The 14,189-nt window shown below is 44.4% G+C and overlaps 1 protein-coding gene across 2 annotated transcripts; it reads right to left on the bottom strand.

Annotated features, from left to right (window-relative positions):
* Nucleotides 1-1,470: 1,470 nt before the first annotated feature.
* LOC112215984 (methylenetetrahydrofolate reductase) lies at nt 1,471-13,841 on the bottom strand. Of its 2 annotated transcripts, none has more exons than XM_042299405.1 (13): nt 13,683-13,841; nt 12,990-13,120; nt 12,449-12,703; nt 12,083-12,321; nt 6,447-6,557; nt 5,355-5,548; nt 4,623-4,873; nt 4,177-4,311; nt 3,777-3,957; nt 3,415-3,597; nt 2,874-2,975; nt 2,656-2,775; nt 1,471-2,230 (listed from the first exon to the last, which is right to left on the bottom strand). In XM_042299405.1, the coding sequence occupies exons 3-13, from the start codon at nt 12,697-12,699 to the stop codon at nt 1,967-1,969; spliced, it is 2,031 nt and encodes a 676-aa protein (XP_042155339.1). In that variant the 5' UTR covers nt 12,700-12,703; nt 12,990-13,120; nt 13,683-13,841; the 3' UTR covers nt 1,471-1,966. The 2 variants fall into 2 exon arrangements, with proteins under 2 accessions (XP_042155339.1, XP_042155340.1); XM_042299406.1 differs by having other exon boundaries at nt 12,449-12,700.
* Nucleotides 13,842-14,189: the final 348 nt, after the last annotated feature.

Genomic DNA, 14,189 nt, shown 5'->3' with positions numbered 1-14,189 from the left:
AATGACTTGTTGGAAAGGTGGCATCCTATCACGATGCCACTTTGAAAGTCGCGGAGCTTATCGGTAAGGCCACTGTACTGCCAATGTTTGTCTAAGGAGAATGCTCGGCTGTTTGCACCATTTTATACACCTGTCAGCAAGGGGTGTGGCTGAACTAGCCGAATCAACTACTTTGAAGGTGTCCACATACGTTTAGATAGATAAACCAAACACACAATTAAAATGGTTTAAAAATTACAAAAACGTTTCCCTGTGTTACAATGCAGTCAGAAAGTATTCAGACCCCTTGATGTTTCCACATTGTTACAGCCTCATTCTAATGGATTAAAAAAAATTTTTTTTCCATCAATCTACACACAATACCCCATAATGACAAAACATTTTATTTTTCTCAAAATTAAAAATGTATACAAGTTCAGACCCTTAATTCAGTATATTGTTGAAGTACCTTCGGCAGCGATTACAGCCTCGAGCCTTCTTGGGGATGACGCTACAAGCTTGACACACCTGTATTTGAGGAGTTTCTCCCATTCTTCTCTGCAGATCCTCTCAAGCTCTGTCAGGTTGGATGGGGTGCGCCACTGCACAATCATTTTCAGGTCTCGCCAGAGATGTTCGATCGGGTTCAAGTCCGGGCTCCGGCTGGGCCACTCAAGGACATTCAAAGACTTGTCCTGAAGCCACTTCTGCATTGTCTTGGCTGTGTGCTTAAGGTCATTGTCCTGTTGTGAAGGTTCACCTTCATCCCAGTCTGAGGTCCTGAGCACTCTGGACCAGGTTTTCATCAAGGATCTCGCTGTGCTCCGTTCATCTTTCCCACGACCCTGACTAGTCTCCCAGTCCCTGCCACTGATAACCATCCCCACTGCATGAGGCTGTCACCACCATGCTTCACCGTAGGGATGGTGCCAGGTTTCCGCCAGACGTGACACTTGGCATTCAGGCCTAACATTTCAATCTTGGTTTTATCAGACAATAGAATCTTGTTTCTCATGGTCTGAGAGTCCTTTAGGTGCCTTCTGGCAAAGTCCAATTGGGCTGTCATGTGCCTTTTACTGAGGAGTGTCTTCCGTTTGGCCACTCTACCATAAAGGTCTGATTGGTGGAGTGCTGCAGAGATGTTTGTCCTTCTGGAAGGTTCTCCAATTTCCAGAGGAACTCTGGCAGAGTGACCGTTGGGCTCTTGGTCACCTCCCTGACCAAAGCCTTCTTCCCCAATTGCTCAGTTAGGCCAGACGCCCAGCCCTAGGAAGAGTCTTGGTGGTTCCAAACTTCTTCCATTTAAGAATGATGGAGGCCACTTGGGAACTTTCAATACTGCAGACATTTTTTTGGTACCATTCACCAGATCTGTGCATCGACACAATCCTGTCTCAGAGCTCTACGGACAATTCCTTCGACCTCATGGCTTGGTTTTTGCTCTGACATGCAGTCAACTGTGGGACCTTATTTAGATGGGTGTGCCTTTCCAAATCAAGTTGTAGAAACATTCAGGGATGATAAATGGAAACAGGATGCACCAGAGGTCAATTTCAAGTCTCATCACAAAGGGTCTTATGTAAATAAGGTATTTCAGTTATTTTGTTCATAAATTTGCAAATATTTTTAAATCACGTTTTCGCTTTGTCATTATGGGGTATTGTGTGTAGATTGATTAAATTAAAAAAAGGATCATCCATTTTAGAATAAGCCAGTAACGGAACAAAATGTTGAAAAAGTGAAAGGGTCTGAATGCTTTCCAAATGCACTGTATTTGTCATCATATTCATTCACTGAAGTACCTCTTGATTAAGATCCATCCTCCAGATAATAAAATATATATATATTTTTAAAGTATATATTTTTAAAGTATATACTGTATGGTATAATACTGTAGTTAAGTACTTTGTGGTGTTTGTTGAGTGAAAAGTTATCAAAAGCAGCACCAAAGAAAAAAAAGTTGCTCAATTGGTGGCTATCGCCATGGTTACTTTCCAGGTTGTTCCTTGTCGGATTGCTCATCGTTGGGTTGCTCTGCAGTTTGCTCCGCGGGTTGCTCCTCCGGGGGGTTGTCAAGCAGCTCAAACATGTCATCGATGACCTGCCACAAGCAGTTGTCCAAAGGGAAGTCGTTGTCCACCAGGTTGACAAGGAAGTAGTTGTCGTGGATATACTTGATGATCATACGTGATGGGGACTCGTCTTCGTACAGCTTGGCCCACTGCTCGATCCACAGGGCAAAGGCCTCGTCCTATTAAAAGATGGCGAGAACAATTAGGGGGTTCAGGTGTGGCGCTAGAGATTAATCTTTACAGCTCTGGTAATTGATACAGCTTGCTGATGAAGTTACACACAAAATTCTGGTTTTGAAAAGGCTTCACGGGAGATTGTGTCAAATGCTCAAGCTCATAAAGATGTGGAGGGTTCAAAACTGTACTTCAAATACCATACTCCACTAAAACCTCTTTAAAATGTTAGAGAACCATTCCACAAACTCATCTGAGTCATGGGCACAGTCCACAACCAGAAACAACTCAGAGCACACTCCATCTTGCTGATAGGCGTTTTCACTGAACTGCTTACACCTATCCAGTTGCTGTATATCTACACAAGTGCATAGAGGGTAATGTTCCTGGAAGGGGCCCAGTAGGTTAATGAGATGACCTTTGACCTTACCTTCCAGTACAAGAAGCTGACTGGATCCACCACGGTGGGCTGGACAATCTCCCTGCCGGGGAAGATACCCCATGTCACAGCGTTGGGTTGCATGTCATGGGCGTTCGTAGTATTCTGACCCTGTAGATGGATACAAAAATCAGCCAGTAGATCTTTCTAGCAAACTGTTCCAATTCACAAAATGTGTGTAGATGTAATGCCTGTAGTTGAGAACTTACGTGAACGTTGACGATGTGGTAGTTGACGCGAGGCTCGTACTTCTTTAGCACTTTGAGGAGAGCTGTGACATTTTCGCTTGAGGTGAAAAATTCCAGATAAGCCTGTTGGATGTGTAAATGTGGCACAGTATAAGGTTCATGTCATGATTGCTATGCATGTGATACAAGAACTGTTAAGTTTGAAAAACCTCCACTGCCGATCAACAATACCACAAAAGACTGATTTTTTCATGCACTTTCATTTCTAGGAAAGATTGTGAATCAACCTACTCTCAATAACATAAGAAAGAAAAACTGTGACAGCCTTAATTTTGCTAAACCAGTAGTAATCCTTGATAATTCTAAAGGATTTATGGGTATTTCTAAATAGTGTTCCAGGTGTACACCCCCCTGCCCACTCCTTTTACTAGGCCTACCTTATTCTTTTTGGGAAAACGTTACATTAAGCATACAGGTACAGTAATATAAGCATGTATGAGCCTTTATATAATAAGACATAATTGGTCATCCCCACAACCAAACCACAGACGCCGAACTTTACCTTCTGGAAGACGTAGCCACCAGGGGGGCCCCAGCCCACGATGGGGTCTGAGGAGGGCTTGCCGTTGATGCTGGGCTGGGAGTTGATGGTGAGGACTCCCCTGCGGTTTACCTTATCCAGCTCGTCCTTCAGCAAGTTGGTCTCCGGGGCCAGCGGGTCGTCATTCCACGGCAGACACATCACCTAGAAGACGAGAGGTCAGGAGACATCAGCCGAGCAAAGTGCAAGTCAAGGGTTTAGGTTCTTGTTTTAAGTGGTTGTCATAATGCACATGGTTGTATTTATGAGGCACCTAATGAAAGAAAGTTAAGGTTTCAGTTTCGGTCTGTTTTCACGCCAAAGTGTAGAGGTCCGGGTGTCACCTTGTGTCCGGCAACATTGGGCTGGGCCGTGATGTAGCTGGTGAAGACCTCGTAGACGCTCTGCTCGCTGGTCAGCTCCTCACCCCACATCTTCAGCAGGGCGTCCTTGGACGACTTACTCTTAAGGTAGAACAGGTAGTAATCGTTGAGTTCACCAAAGGCCGGAGATGACGAGTTTCCCCTGAAATAACAGAGCCAAGTTGACAAGACCTGGGGACATTGCCTGTTCACTGATTATACAGTACTTGTTCACATTATACATCCCTGATTCACATTATAGCTTGGCTCAGTCCAGTAGTGTGAAAAGGCCTTGAATGAACAACATCATTTACAACCACAAACTAGCTCAGGTGAGAAATTGTGGCCAAACTTTCTGAAGTTTTTCTCCAGTGTTGCTCACCATCGTCCATTGGGGAAGTCATCCCAGTCCTGTGTTCTGTAGATATAGCTCTTGGGTCTGGAGGCCCAGAAAATGGGCCGCACGTCCTCCACTTTGCGTTTGGGGTGAGCGCTCACCGCCCAGGGGAGTGTCCGCCTGGCAATCCAAGTAGACCCCAAACCCTCCATCAGTACTAGGAACATGCAAGACAGCGCATATTCCATTCTAACACCTAGCCAGTTAGAAATGACTTCACATGGTGAAATCTTTGTTAAATGTTCCAGGTCTAATGAAAGCGCTGTAATACACACGATTACAAAATGGTACCCACACTACGTGTTAAAACATGACAGCTCAGAAGTCGAACATGCCATTCGTTTTAGGTTTCCCCCCTAAATACTGGGTAAGCTAAATCAAGCGCAACCTAAAGTGTTTGAAAGATAACCAATCTAGCGCAATTGACAGACCTGGGGTCCTCGATCCACAGGCCCAGCTGCCGCAGTACCTCCATGGTGGCTACCTCGCGGTTCAGCGTGTAGAAGTGGAGGCCCGGCACCTCGCCGCTCTCCAGCAGCACGCGGCACATGCCCACAGCCTGCTCAATGCCGTAGTTGCGGATGGCCGCATCGTTGTCCTTGATGGGCTCGATGACCTGCATTATCTCCTCGGGCACCTCCAGCTTGGACAGTTTGACCAGCTGCCTCAGAGACTGGTAGCCCTGGAAAACAAATCCTACTGGTTCAGGTACTGACAGAAAAACTAAATGTAAAGAGCAAATGTCTCCATGCAACTGATGTACTCTCACATTGCAGACACACTTAAGATAACAAAAAATAACAAATGACACACGTCACGGTGGGAGTGTTACATTTCTGTATTGACTGGCATCAATGTAGAATTTATAAAAATTCCAAGGGACAATGGTCCAATTATGAGAAAAAAAAGTTTTGAATAGCACTGAGCGTACTTGGTCATTTGTTACATCTTTGCTATCACATTAGAAAGAATGTTCTGTTCAAAAAGACTACCCCTCCCTTTAAACCTTTGACAAATGTAGCCTTTGATCACTCTACACACAAACATGACATGTTTTTGTCATTTAGTAGACGCTCTTATCCAGAGCGACTTACAGTAGTTAGTGCATTTATTTACACCCCCCCACCACCCAACCTCTAGTTTAGGCCCATATCCAACAGTACCTGGATAGGGAAGATGCCTGGTAGGATGGGGCAGGTGATTCCTATGGCCCTGCAGTCTCTGACAAACTTGAGGAAGGTGTCAGCCCGGAAAAAGAGCTGGGTGATGATGAAGTCGGCGCCAGCGTCCACTTTCTCCTTCAGATGTCTCAGGTCCTCGTCGTAACTCTCCGCCTCTGGGTGGCCAGTGGGGTAGCCTGCCACAATGATAGGGTTTTAATGCTCAGTGTGTGTGGAGGTCACATTTGTGACCAGTTTCAAGAAGCTAGGCATACATGTCACACGTCACTACCTCACAGGAGATGCATTTTACAAAACATGTTTTTTTTTGGGCAGAATTGCCTTCTGGAACGTGTTAACATTCATGTGCCTTATTAACAAACTTGTATGCCATCTGTAAATAAGATGTTTTTATTACGAGCCTATTTGGTTTAGCCACGGAAAGATACAGGAACTTACCGGCTAGCCATGATTGGCTGAGATAGTGGATGGGCTGGACATGCCCGAGAGATGAGTTTGGATTGTCTGCCATGTAGCATGCTTCGGTCTATAACATGAGTTGCTCAGTATGTGTGGATAATCCTTCCTACCGTGGCATTTCTTTTGAAAGATATCATGAAGAACTGAAAGTGTTGCATTGCGGCCCTGAAGTTAATAGCTACTACTTTGATGGACTACTTTCTAGAGGACATGCCATTATGTCTCTCTAGGACTAATCAAAAAATTAATCAGACTATGAAAAAATCCCTGATTTAGGGGGGGGGGGGAATCATTTAAGTCTTCCCCCATCACTGTCATCAGAAGAAACATCAATTAACAGTATTGTCACAGAAGAAGTTGACAGATTTTTGAAATCAGTGGAATGCACGGTGGAAACAGAGAGAGATGTATACAGGTAGCTACAATTTTCAGATATTAGTTACTCATTGTCAGAAAGCCATTCCTCATTGCAAGTTAAAGCCTACTGTTAGGAGGGTGTGAACGATGCTCAATTGGTGTAGACAAAGAGCTCTCCAGTATGTGTACCAAAACATTCAGGAGGGCCAGTTTATCAAAAGTGGGGATACAAATAAATACATTTTGCTTCAAACGTACCGGCAACACAGATGTCAAAGTAGTCATCAAACTCGCAGCGTATGTGTTTGACTAGGTCTGTGGCGTAGTTGAAGCCCGCTTCTTCCTCTTCCCAGTCAGCCCCCATAGGATCTATAGAGAGAGATCAGGAAAACATGGTGTTTACTGGGAATTTGTTACAATGAGTCCTAGCTAGTTAGCCAAGACTCTTGAAAAAGACATGTCATCTCAATGAGAAAAACCTGGATAAATAAGGTTCAATCAGACTCGGCGATGTGTGACCACGAGCATGAATGCAAACCAAAAATATTGAAGAGTGAATGATGCAAGAGGCTCCAATGAGAGTGACAGGACGAGAGCTTGAGCAGCAATGTGAAGATCTTGCCGAGTGAGAGTGATGCAACAGGCTGCAATCATGCAGTCAAACAGAAACTTCTCTCCAAAATATCAGGGTGACCCTCAAAACACACAAACATTCCTAAAATGGACCAACCTTGCTGTGCAGAAGTTGTCCCTAGGATCAGCTCACCCTCCCCAAATCCTAACAATAACAATTAAAAGTGGAACTGACAGCATTTTAGCAACATAAAATCTTATTCAAATCTGTTCACGCTAAGCTTTTTTTGGGTACTATTCTGAGAAGGGAGCACTGATGGTAATTTTTCACAATGTTTGAAATTGACAGTAAGGCATGTGTGAAAATTCTAGAGCGATAGAGTGGAAAAGCGGCCGTTCATTTCACAATTAATAAGGTACTTAAGTAAATAAAATGTCAGTCTTGTTCAGGAGCCAATCAGAGCTACAGTAGGCCTATATGCAAATAAGTATTTTGCCACATGGCCTGCCATCATTCACTTTGAAGTGGACCGTTTGTCTAGCGGCAGTAGCAACAGCGCAACTTTAGATCATTAGAAAGTGTTCAAAAAGCCACAAAATACACCTGAAAGGATTAATAGACTGGTCGATTGAGAAATGTCCTTGTTTTAGAAAGAAAAGCACATTTTTTTGGTCCATTAAAATAACTTAACATTTTTTTTAGAAATACAGTATAGACATTGTTAATCTTGTAAATGACTATTGTAGTTGAAACAGCAGATTTTTTAAATGGAATATCTACAGGCACACAGAGGCCCATTATCAGCAACCATCACTCCTGTGTTCCAATGGCACGTTGTGTTAGCCAATCCAAGTGTATCATTTTAAAAGGCTAATTGATCATTAGAAACCCCTTTTGCAATTATGTTAGCATAGCTGAAAACTGTTGTTCTGATTAAAGAACCCATAAATCTGCCCATCTTTAGACTAGTTGAGTATCTGGAGCATCAGCATTTGTGGGTTCGATTACAGGCTCAAGATGGCCAGAAACAAAGACCTTTCTTCTGAAACTCGTCAGTCTATTCTTGATCTAAGAAATTAAGACTATTCCATGCAAGAAATGTAAGATCTCATACAACGCTAGGTACTACTCCCTTCACAGAACAGCATAAACTGGCTCTAACCAGAATAGAAAGAGTGGGAGGCCCCGGTGCACAACTGAGCAAGAGGACAAGTATTTTAGTGTGTCAAGTTTGAGAAACAGATGCCTCAAGTCCTCAACTGGCAGCTTCATTAAATAGTACTCACAAAACACCAGTCTCAACAGCAAAGAGGCGACTCTGGGATGCTGGCCTTCTAGGCAGAGTTCCTCAGTCCAGTGTCTGTGTTATTTTGCCCATCTTAATCTTTTCTTTTTATTGGCCAGTCTGAGATATGGCTTTTTCTTTGCAACTCTGCCTAGAAGGCCAGCATCCTGGAGTCACCTCTTCACTGTTGACCTTGAGACTGGTGTTTAGCGGAGTGCTGCAGAGATGGTAGAACCTACAAGAAGGACAACCATCTCCACAGAGGAAATCTGGAGCTCTGTCAGGGTGACCATCGGGTTCTTGGTCACTTCCCTGATCAAATCAAAGTTTGTATTCGGTGCACGTGACAACAGGTATAGCACTTAGTGAAATGCTTATTTACAGGCCCTAACCAAAAGTGCAATTTAAGTTTTAAAAAATTGGTGAACAATAGATAAGAAATAAAAAAATAAAACAGTAAAAAGGCAGTGAAAAATAACCGTAACGAGGCTATACACATGCACCGGTTAATCGGGCTAAATGAGGTTGTATGTACATGTAGGTATGGTTAAAGTGACTATGCAAATATGCTAAACAGTGAGTAGCAGCGTAAGAGAGGGGTTGGGGGTGGTGACAATGCAAATAGTCCGGGGAACTATTTGGTTACCTGTTCAGGAGTCTTAAGGCTTGGGGGTAAAAGCTGTTGAGAAGCCTTTTGGTCCTAGACCTGGCGCTCCAGTACGGCTTGCCATGCAGTAGTTGAGGGATGGGTTGTTATTCCGGCACAACCAGGCCAGGTCTCTGACCTCCTCCCTATAGGCGGCCTCGTCATTGTCGGTGAGCAGGCCTACCACTGTTGTGTCGTCTGCAAAAACTTGATGGTGTTGGAGTCGTATCTGGACACGCAGTCGTGGGTGAACAGGGAGTACAGGAGGGGACAGAGCACGCACCCCTGAGGGGTACCAGTGTTGAGGATCAGCGGGGGGGGCGGCACATCAGGAAGTCCAGGATCCAGTTGCAGAGGGAGGTGTTTAGTCCCAGGATCCTTAGCTTATCGATAAGCTTTGAGGGCACTATGGTGTTGAACGCTGAACTGTAGTCAATGAATAGCATTCTCACGTAGGTGTTCCTTTTGTCCAGGTGGGAAAGGGCAGTGTCGAGTGCAATAGAGATTGCATCATCTGTGGATCTGTTTTGGCGGTATGCAAATTGGAGTGGGTCTAGGGTTTCTGAGATAATGGTGTTGATGTGAACCATTACTAGCCTTTCAAAGCACTTCATGGCAACGGATGTGAGTGCTACGGGTCTGTAGTCATTTAGGCAGGTTGCCTTCGTGTTCTTGGGCACAGGGACTATGGTTGTCTGTTTGAAACATTTTGGTATTACAGACTCGGTCATGTTGAAAATGTCATCTGCCAGTTGGTCAGCACATGCCCAGAGCACACGTCCTGGTAATCAGTCTGTCCCCGCGGCCTTGTGAATGTTGACCTGTTGAAAAGGTCTTACTCACGTTGGCTACGGAGAGCGTGATCACACAGTCGTCCGGGACACCTGATGCTCTCATGCATGCCTCAGTGTTGCTTGCCTCAAAGCGAGCATAGAAGTGATTTAGCTCGTCTGATAGGCTCGTGTCACTGGGCAGCACGCGGCTGTGCTTCCCTTTGTAGTCTGTAATGATTTGCAAGCCCTGCCACACAAGACGAGCGCCAGTGCAGCACGATTCAATCTTAGCCCTGTATTGGGGCTTTGCCTGTTTAATGGTCCGTCGGAGGACATAGCGGGATTTCTTATAAGCTTCCGGGTTAGAGTCCCACTCCTTGAAAGTGGCACCTCTACCCTGTAGCTCAGTGCGAATGTTGCCTGTAATCTATGGCTTCTGGTTGGGGTCACTGTGGGGGACGACATCCTCGATGCACTTATTGATAAAGCCAGTGACTGATGTGTTGTACTCGTCAATGCCATCAGAAGAATCCTGGAACATGTTCCAGTCTGTGATAGCAAAACAGTCCTGCAGTTCAGCATCTGCTTCATCTGACCACTTTAAAAAACATGTTTGTATTAAATAGACCGAGTCACTGGTGCTTCCTGCTTTAAAATTTAGCTTGTAAGCAGGAGGATATAATTGTGGTCAGATTTACCAAATGGAGGGTGAGCTTTGTATGTGGAGTACAGGTGATCTAGAATTGTTGGTTGCACATTTAACATGTTGATAGAAATTAGGTAAAACTGATTTAAGTTTCCCTGCATTAAAGTCCCCGACCACTAAGAGCGCCACCTCTGGGTGAGTGGTTTCCTGTTTGCTTATTTCCTTATACAGCGGACTGAGTGCGGTCTTAGTGTCAGCGTCCGTCTGTTGTGGTAAATAAACAGCCACGAAAAGTAGTATAGATGAAAACTCTTGGCAAATAGTGTGGTCTACAGTTTCTCATAAGATACTCTACTTCAGGCGAGCAAAATCTATTGACTTCCTTAGATTTCGTGCACCAATGGTTTACAAATATGCAGACCCCCCCCCCCCGTCTTACCGGAGTGTGCTGCTCCATCTAGCCGGTGCAGCGTATATCCCACTAGCTGAATATCACCATCATTCAGTCACGATTCTGTGAAACTTAAGACGTTACAGTTTTGATTTCCCGTTGGTAGGATATTCACACTTGTACCTCATTTAATTTATTGTCCAATGATTGTACGTTGGCAAGTAATATTGAAGGTAACGGCAGCTTTCCCACTCGCCTTCTGCGGATCCTTACGAGGCACCCCACTCTGTCCTCTGTACCTGCTTCTCTTTCCAACGATGGGGATGTTGGCCTTGTCGGGTGTTAAGTACATCCTGTGCTTCCTGACCTGCATGTCTTGTTTCTCTTTGCTTATTTGAGAGCCATATAAGGAAATCAGTCAATTGAAATACATTAATCAAGCCCTAATCTATGGATTTCACATGACTGGGCCTTGGAGGGCATGGGCCCACCACTGGGGAACCAGGACCTGCCAATCAGAATGCAGTTTCCCCAAAAAGGGCTTTAATCACAGATTAAAATAGTCCTCAGTTTCATTAGTTGTCCGAGTGGCTGGTCTCAAGACAATCCAGCAGATGAAGAAGCCAGATGTAGAGGTCCTGGGCTGGCGTGGTTATACATGGTCTGCGGTTGGGAGGCCGGTTGGACATACCGCCAAATTCTCTAAAACAACGTTGGAGGCGGCTTATGGTAGAGAAATGAACATTCAATTCTCTGGCAACAGCTCTGGTGGACATTCCTGCAGTCAGCATGCTAATTGCACCCTCTCTCAAAACTTGAAGACGTCTGTGGCATTGTGTTGTGTGACAAAATGGCATTTTATTGTCCCCAGCACAAGGTGCACTTGTGCAATGATCATGCTGTTTAATCAGCTTATTGATATGCCACACCTGTGAGTTGAATGGATTATCTTGGCAAAGGAGAAATGCACACTAACAGAGATGTAAACAAATTTGTGCACAAAATTTGACAAAAATAAAAACTGTGCGTATGGTACATTTCTGGTATCCTTTATATCAGCTCCTGAAACACGAGAGCAACACTTTACATGTTGCATTTATATTTTTGCTCAGTATAGATAATTTAGCCTATTTGCCACGTTATGACTGACTTGTTGTCATGCCTCTTGCTATTTTGATTGTATTGACATGCACAGCCTTTGATACATTTGTAGGTTTTTGTAAACCACAGCTGGCCTGGTAGACAAACTGATAGCAATATTTGTTGGACTACCAAGAATAGTATTGGTGAATTAGCTAATTAATCATGCATTGAAATGCATCCATCTATTCTGCCAAAAATGCCTTCCTCTACATCATGAAATTTTGAGTAAACTAGAACCACATTATTTTTTATTTCTCAAGTCAGTTTTGTAGCATAAACAACCAATTGTATATATTTGACTGATATGAATGTCGGTTTCAGAGCTGCAAAGTAATTAAAACGCTGTCAGTTCCACTTTAAGAAAATAAAAGTGAAAACTGACCTTAGAACTGGGTCTGGGTACAATGTCACCCTAGTCCATGCAAAAAGGCCCTACCTCCTCTTAGAGCCATGATGTTCTTCAGGCCAAGGCGTTTGGCTTTGCTCAGGTACCCAGTGATCTTCTCTTTGGTCTGGTTGCAGCAGGTCAGATGAAGAATGCTCTCCAGGCCACAGTAGTTGACCGCTGTGCTGGCGATCATCATGGAGGAGGTCTCCTTGTCCGAACCCGGGTCCCCTGCTGGATGCCAGGTAACGTCTATGAACAGGGGCCCCCCTGAGCCCATGCGATCAAATCTGAATTGGGATAAAATGGAGAGAAATTTGCATTGATTAGCAGGTGATACATTTCAACAGGTGATAGTTTTCAAACTCAAAACTAAGTGCTGAGTTACTAGCACAAGCCAAAGCTTCTGCTACATACCTAGAGATGAGGTTGACAGCTCCACTTGCAGTGCGAGGGGGGAAGAACTCGAGGGAAAACCAGTGGTCGCCCGACTCCGTCCGGCGGCGCATCTTGTCCCGTAGCCTGTCCGTGCGGTCGGTGTCCAACACCGGCGTCGAGGAGCGAGAGCTTTCCTTGGAACTCTCGCAACCGCTGTTGCTCGCGCCACTTGAGTCGCTTTTGCTGCATGTTCGCCATGTGTCTTCGACTCTCTGCACTTGATTCACCATGCTGCTACAGCCAAAAACAGTTTTTGAAGTTTGGGAGTCAAACTATCACGAGTTAGTTTGCACTGAAGTTCTCTCTCTCTCTCTCTCTCTCACACACAGTCGCTCGCACACGGGCGAAAACATGTGAAACTGAAAGACACGCTAGCCAGCATGTATTACTGTTAGCTAGCTAGCTAACGTTATCCACTGAACAGAATAAACAAAGCAGCTAACGTTACAAAGATGTTAGCTAGCTAGTTAACGTGAGCAATCATGTACAACATTCGGCAACAAATGCATAACTAACTTACCGGTTTCTCTCAATTCTTCCACAAATTCTTCTGCAGGCGTAACGTTAAGCTAAATATTCTCACAGGCTCGCCTGCTTTGTGAGCTGCTACAACGTGCGACTGGTCTTATATTCCTCGTCCTGCTCCAGCGTCTGGGCAGAGGGGGAGATAGCCGATTAAACGAAACTCCATGATTTACAATGGAGTTGAGAAGTACTGGAGCTCCGGCATCACATGAGGTGTTTTATTTCAGTGCTCAAACAATAGCCCAATTAAACACGAGTCACGACTTTGTTATGTGTGCTAATCTTTGGGTGCTTATATAAGTCGTTTTAAAACAAAAATACAATTTTATGTGAGGTCAGAGCTCCAGTCCACTCACACTACTTATCGCACAACTGCATCGTAATCGTTGAGTTTAGTCGGCTAAAAGGGGGAGACAGACGAAGACTATGAAAAAATACGCCTCGATCACACCGAAAGTGTTTGACGTTTTGGTACATGTCGAATGTAATGCTGTGTTTGCCTTGCACCATTGTGTGCATAGTTGGATTGTGCATAGTTGGATTTATCGAACGTATGCATCACATTGTGTGCATAGATGGAATGACAGAAATGGTAGCAGATGTTGCATATCATTTTCGCACTGCAGGTGTGATCGAGCCGTTAGACAGCTCTGCACATGTTAATGTAAAAATATTTGAATTTACTAACCAAATATGGAGTTTGGCTGAGCAATTATCTGTTTGGCTGAGCAATTATCTTCATTTACTGCCGTCACGCCCGGTATGTACTTCCAAAAAAAGGTATAAATAATGATGTACAAGCAACCGAAAACAATGTCTTGTCTGGAATTATGTAGTGTTTTTGACCAAGTGCGCACGCGCCAAATCACTCATTATTGACAGGTAGGCTGATCTAGCAGCAGTATAGTCAAAACCAGCAGTATGAGCATGAAGGTAGGCAGAAACTGCTTCTGAAAACGTCAGTTTGTCACTTTCACGAGGTTGGAGTAGTGTTTAACTACTTAAGACATTGGACAGTGGCGATTTTAGCATGAATCTTGGTGGCGCAAAAAAAAGTGGGATGCATGCCAGCAAAGCCACAACACAACACTAAACAATACATGCATTGCACTATAACGGTGACAAACGGTGCCCACAAGCTGTTAAGGCCTACATAAAGCTGTCCCAACAGCAGAGTCACAACACCTTACCACTG

The sequence above is a fragment of the Oncorhynchus tshawytscha genome, linkage group LG16 (genome assembly GCF_018296145.1).
Source record: "Oncorhynchus tshawytscha isolate Ot180627B linkage group LG16, Otsh_v2.0, whole genome shotgun sequence".
Classification (NCBI taxonomy): domain Eukaryota; kingdom Metazoa; phylum Chordata; class Actinopteri; order Salmoniformes; family Salmonidae; genus Oncorhynchus; species Oncorhynchus tshawytscha.
The sequence above is the reverse complement of the archived record's forward strand: the minus strand, read 5'-3'. Positions and strand labels throughout refer to the sequence as shown.

What these genes read in the sequence shown, in the direction of transcription:
- LOC112215984 (XM_042299405.1), bottom strand. Translation starts at nt 12,699, where the DNA reads ATGGTGAATCAAGTGCAGAGAGTCGAAGACACATGGCGAACATGCAGC. An exon ending in CCAATGTTGCCGGACACAAG is followed by an intron (nt 3,598 to 3,776) that starts GTGACACCCGGA and finishes CTCGTCTTCTAG; the next exon opens with GTGATGTGTCTGCCGTGGAA. An exon ending in TCAGCTTCTTGTACTGGAAG is followed by an intron (nt 2,231 to 2,655) that starts GTAAGGTCAAAG and finishes ATCTTTTAATAG; the next exon opens with GACGAGGCCTTTGCCCTGTG.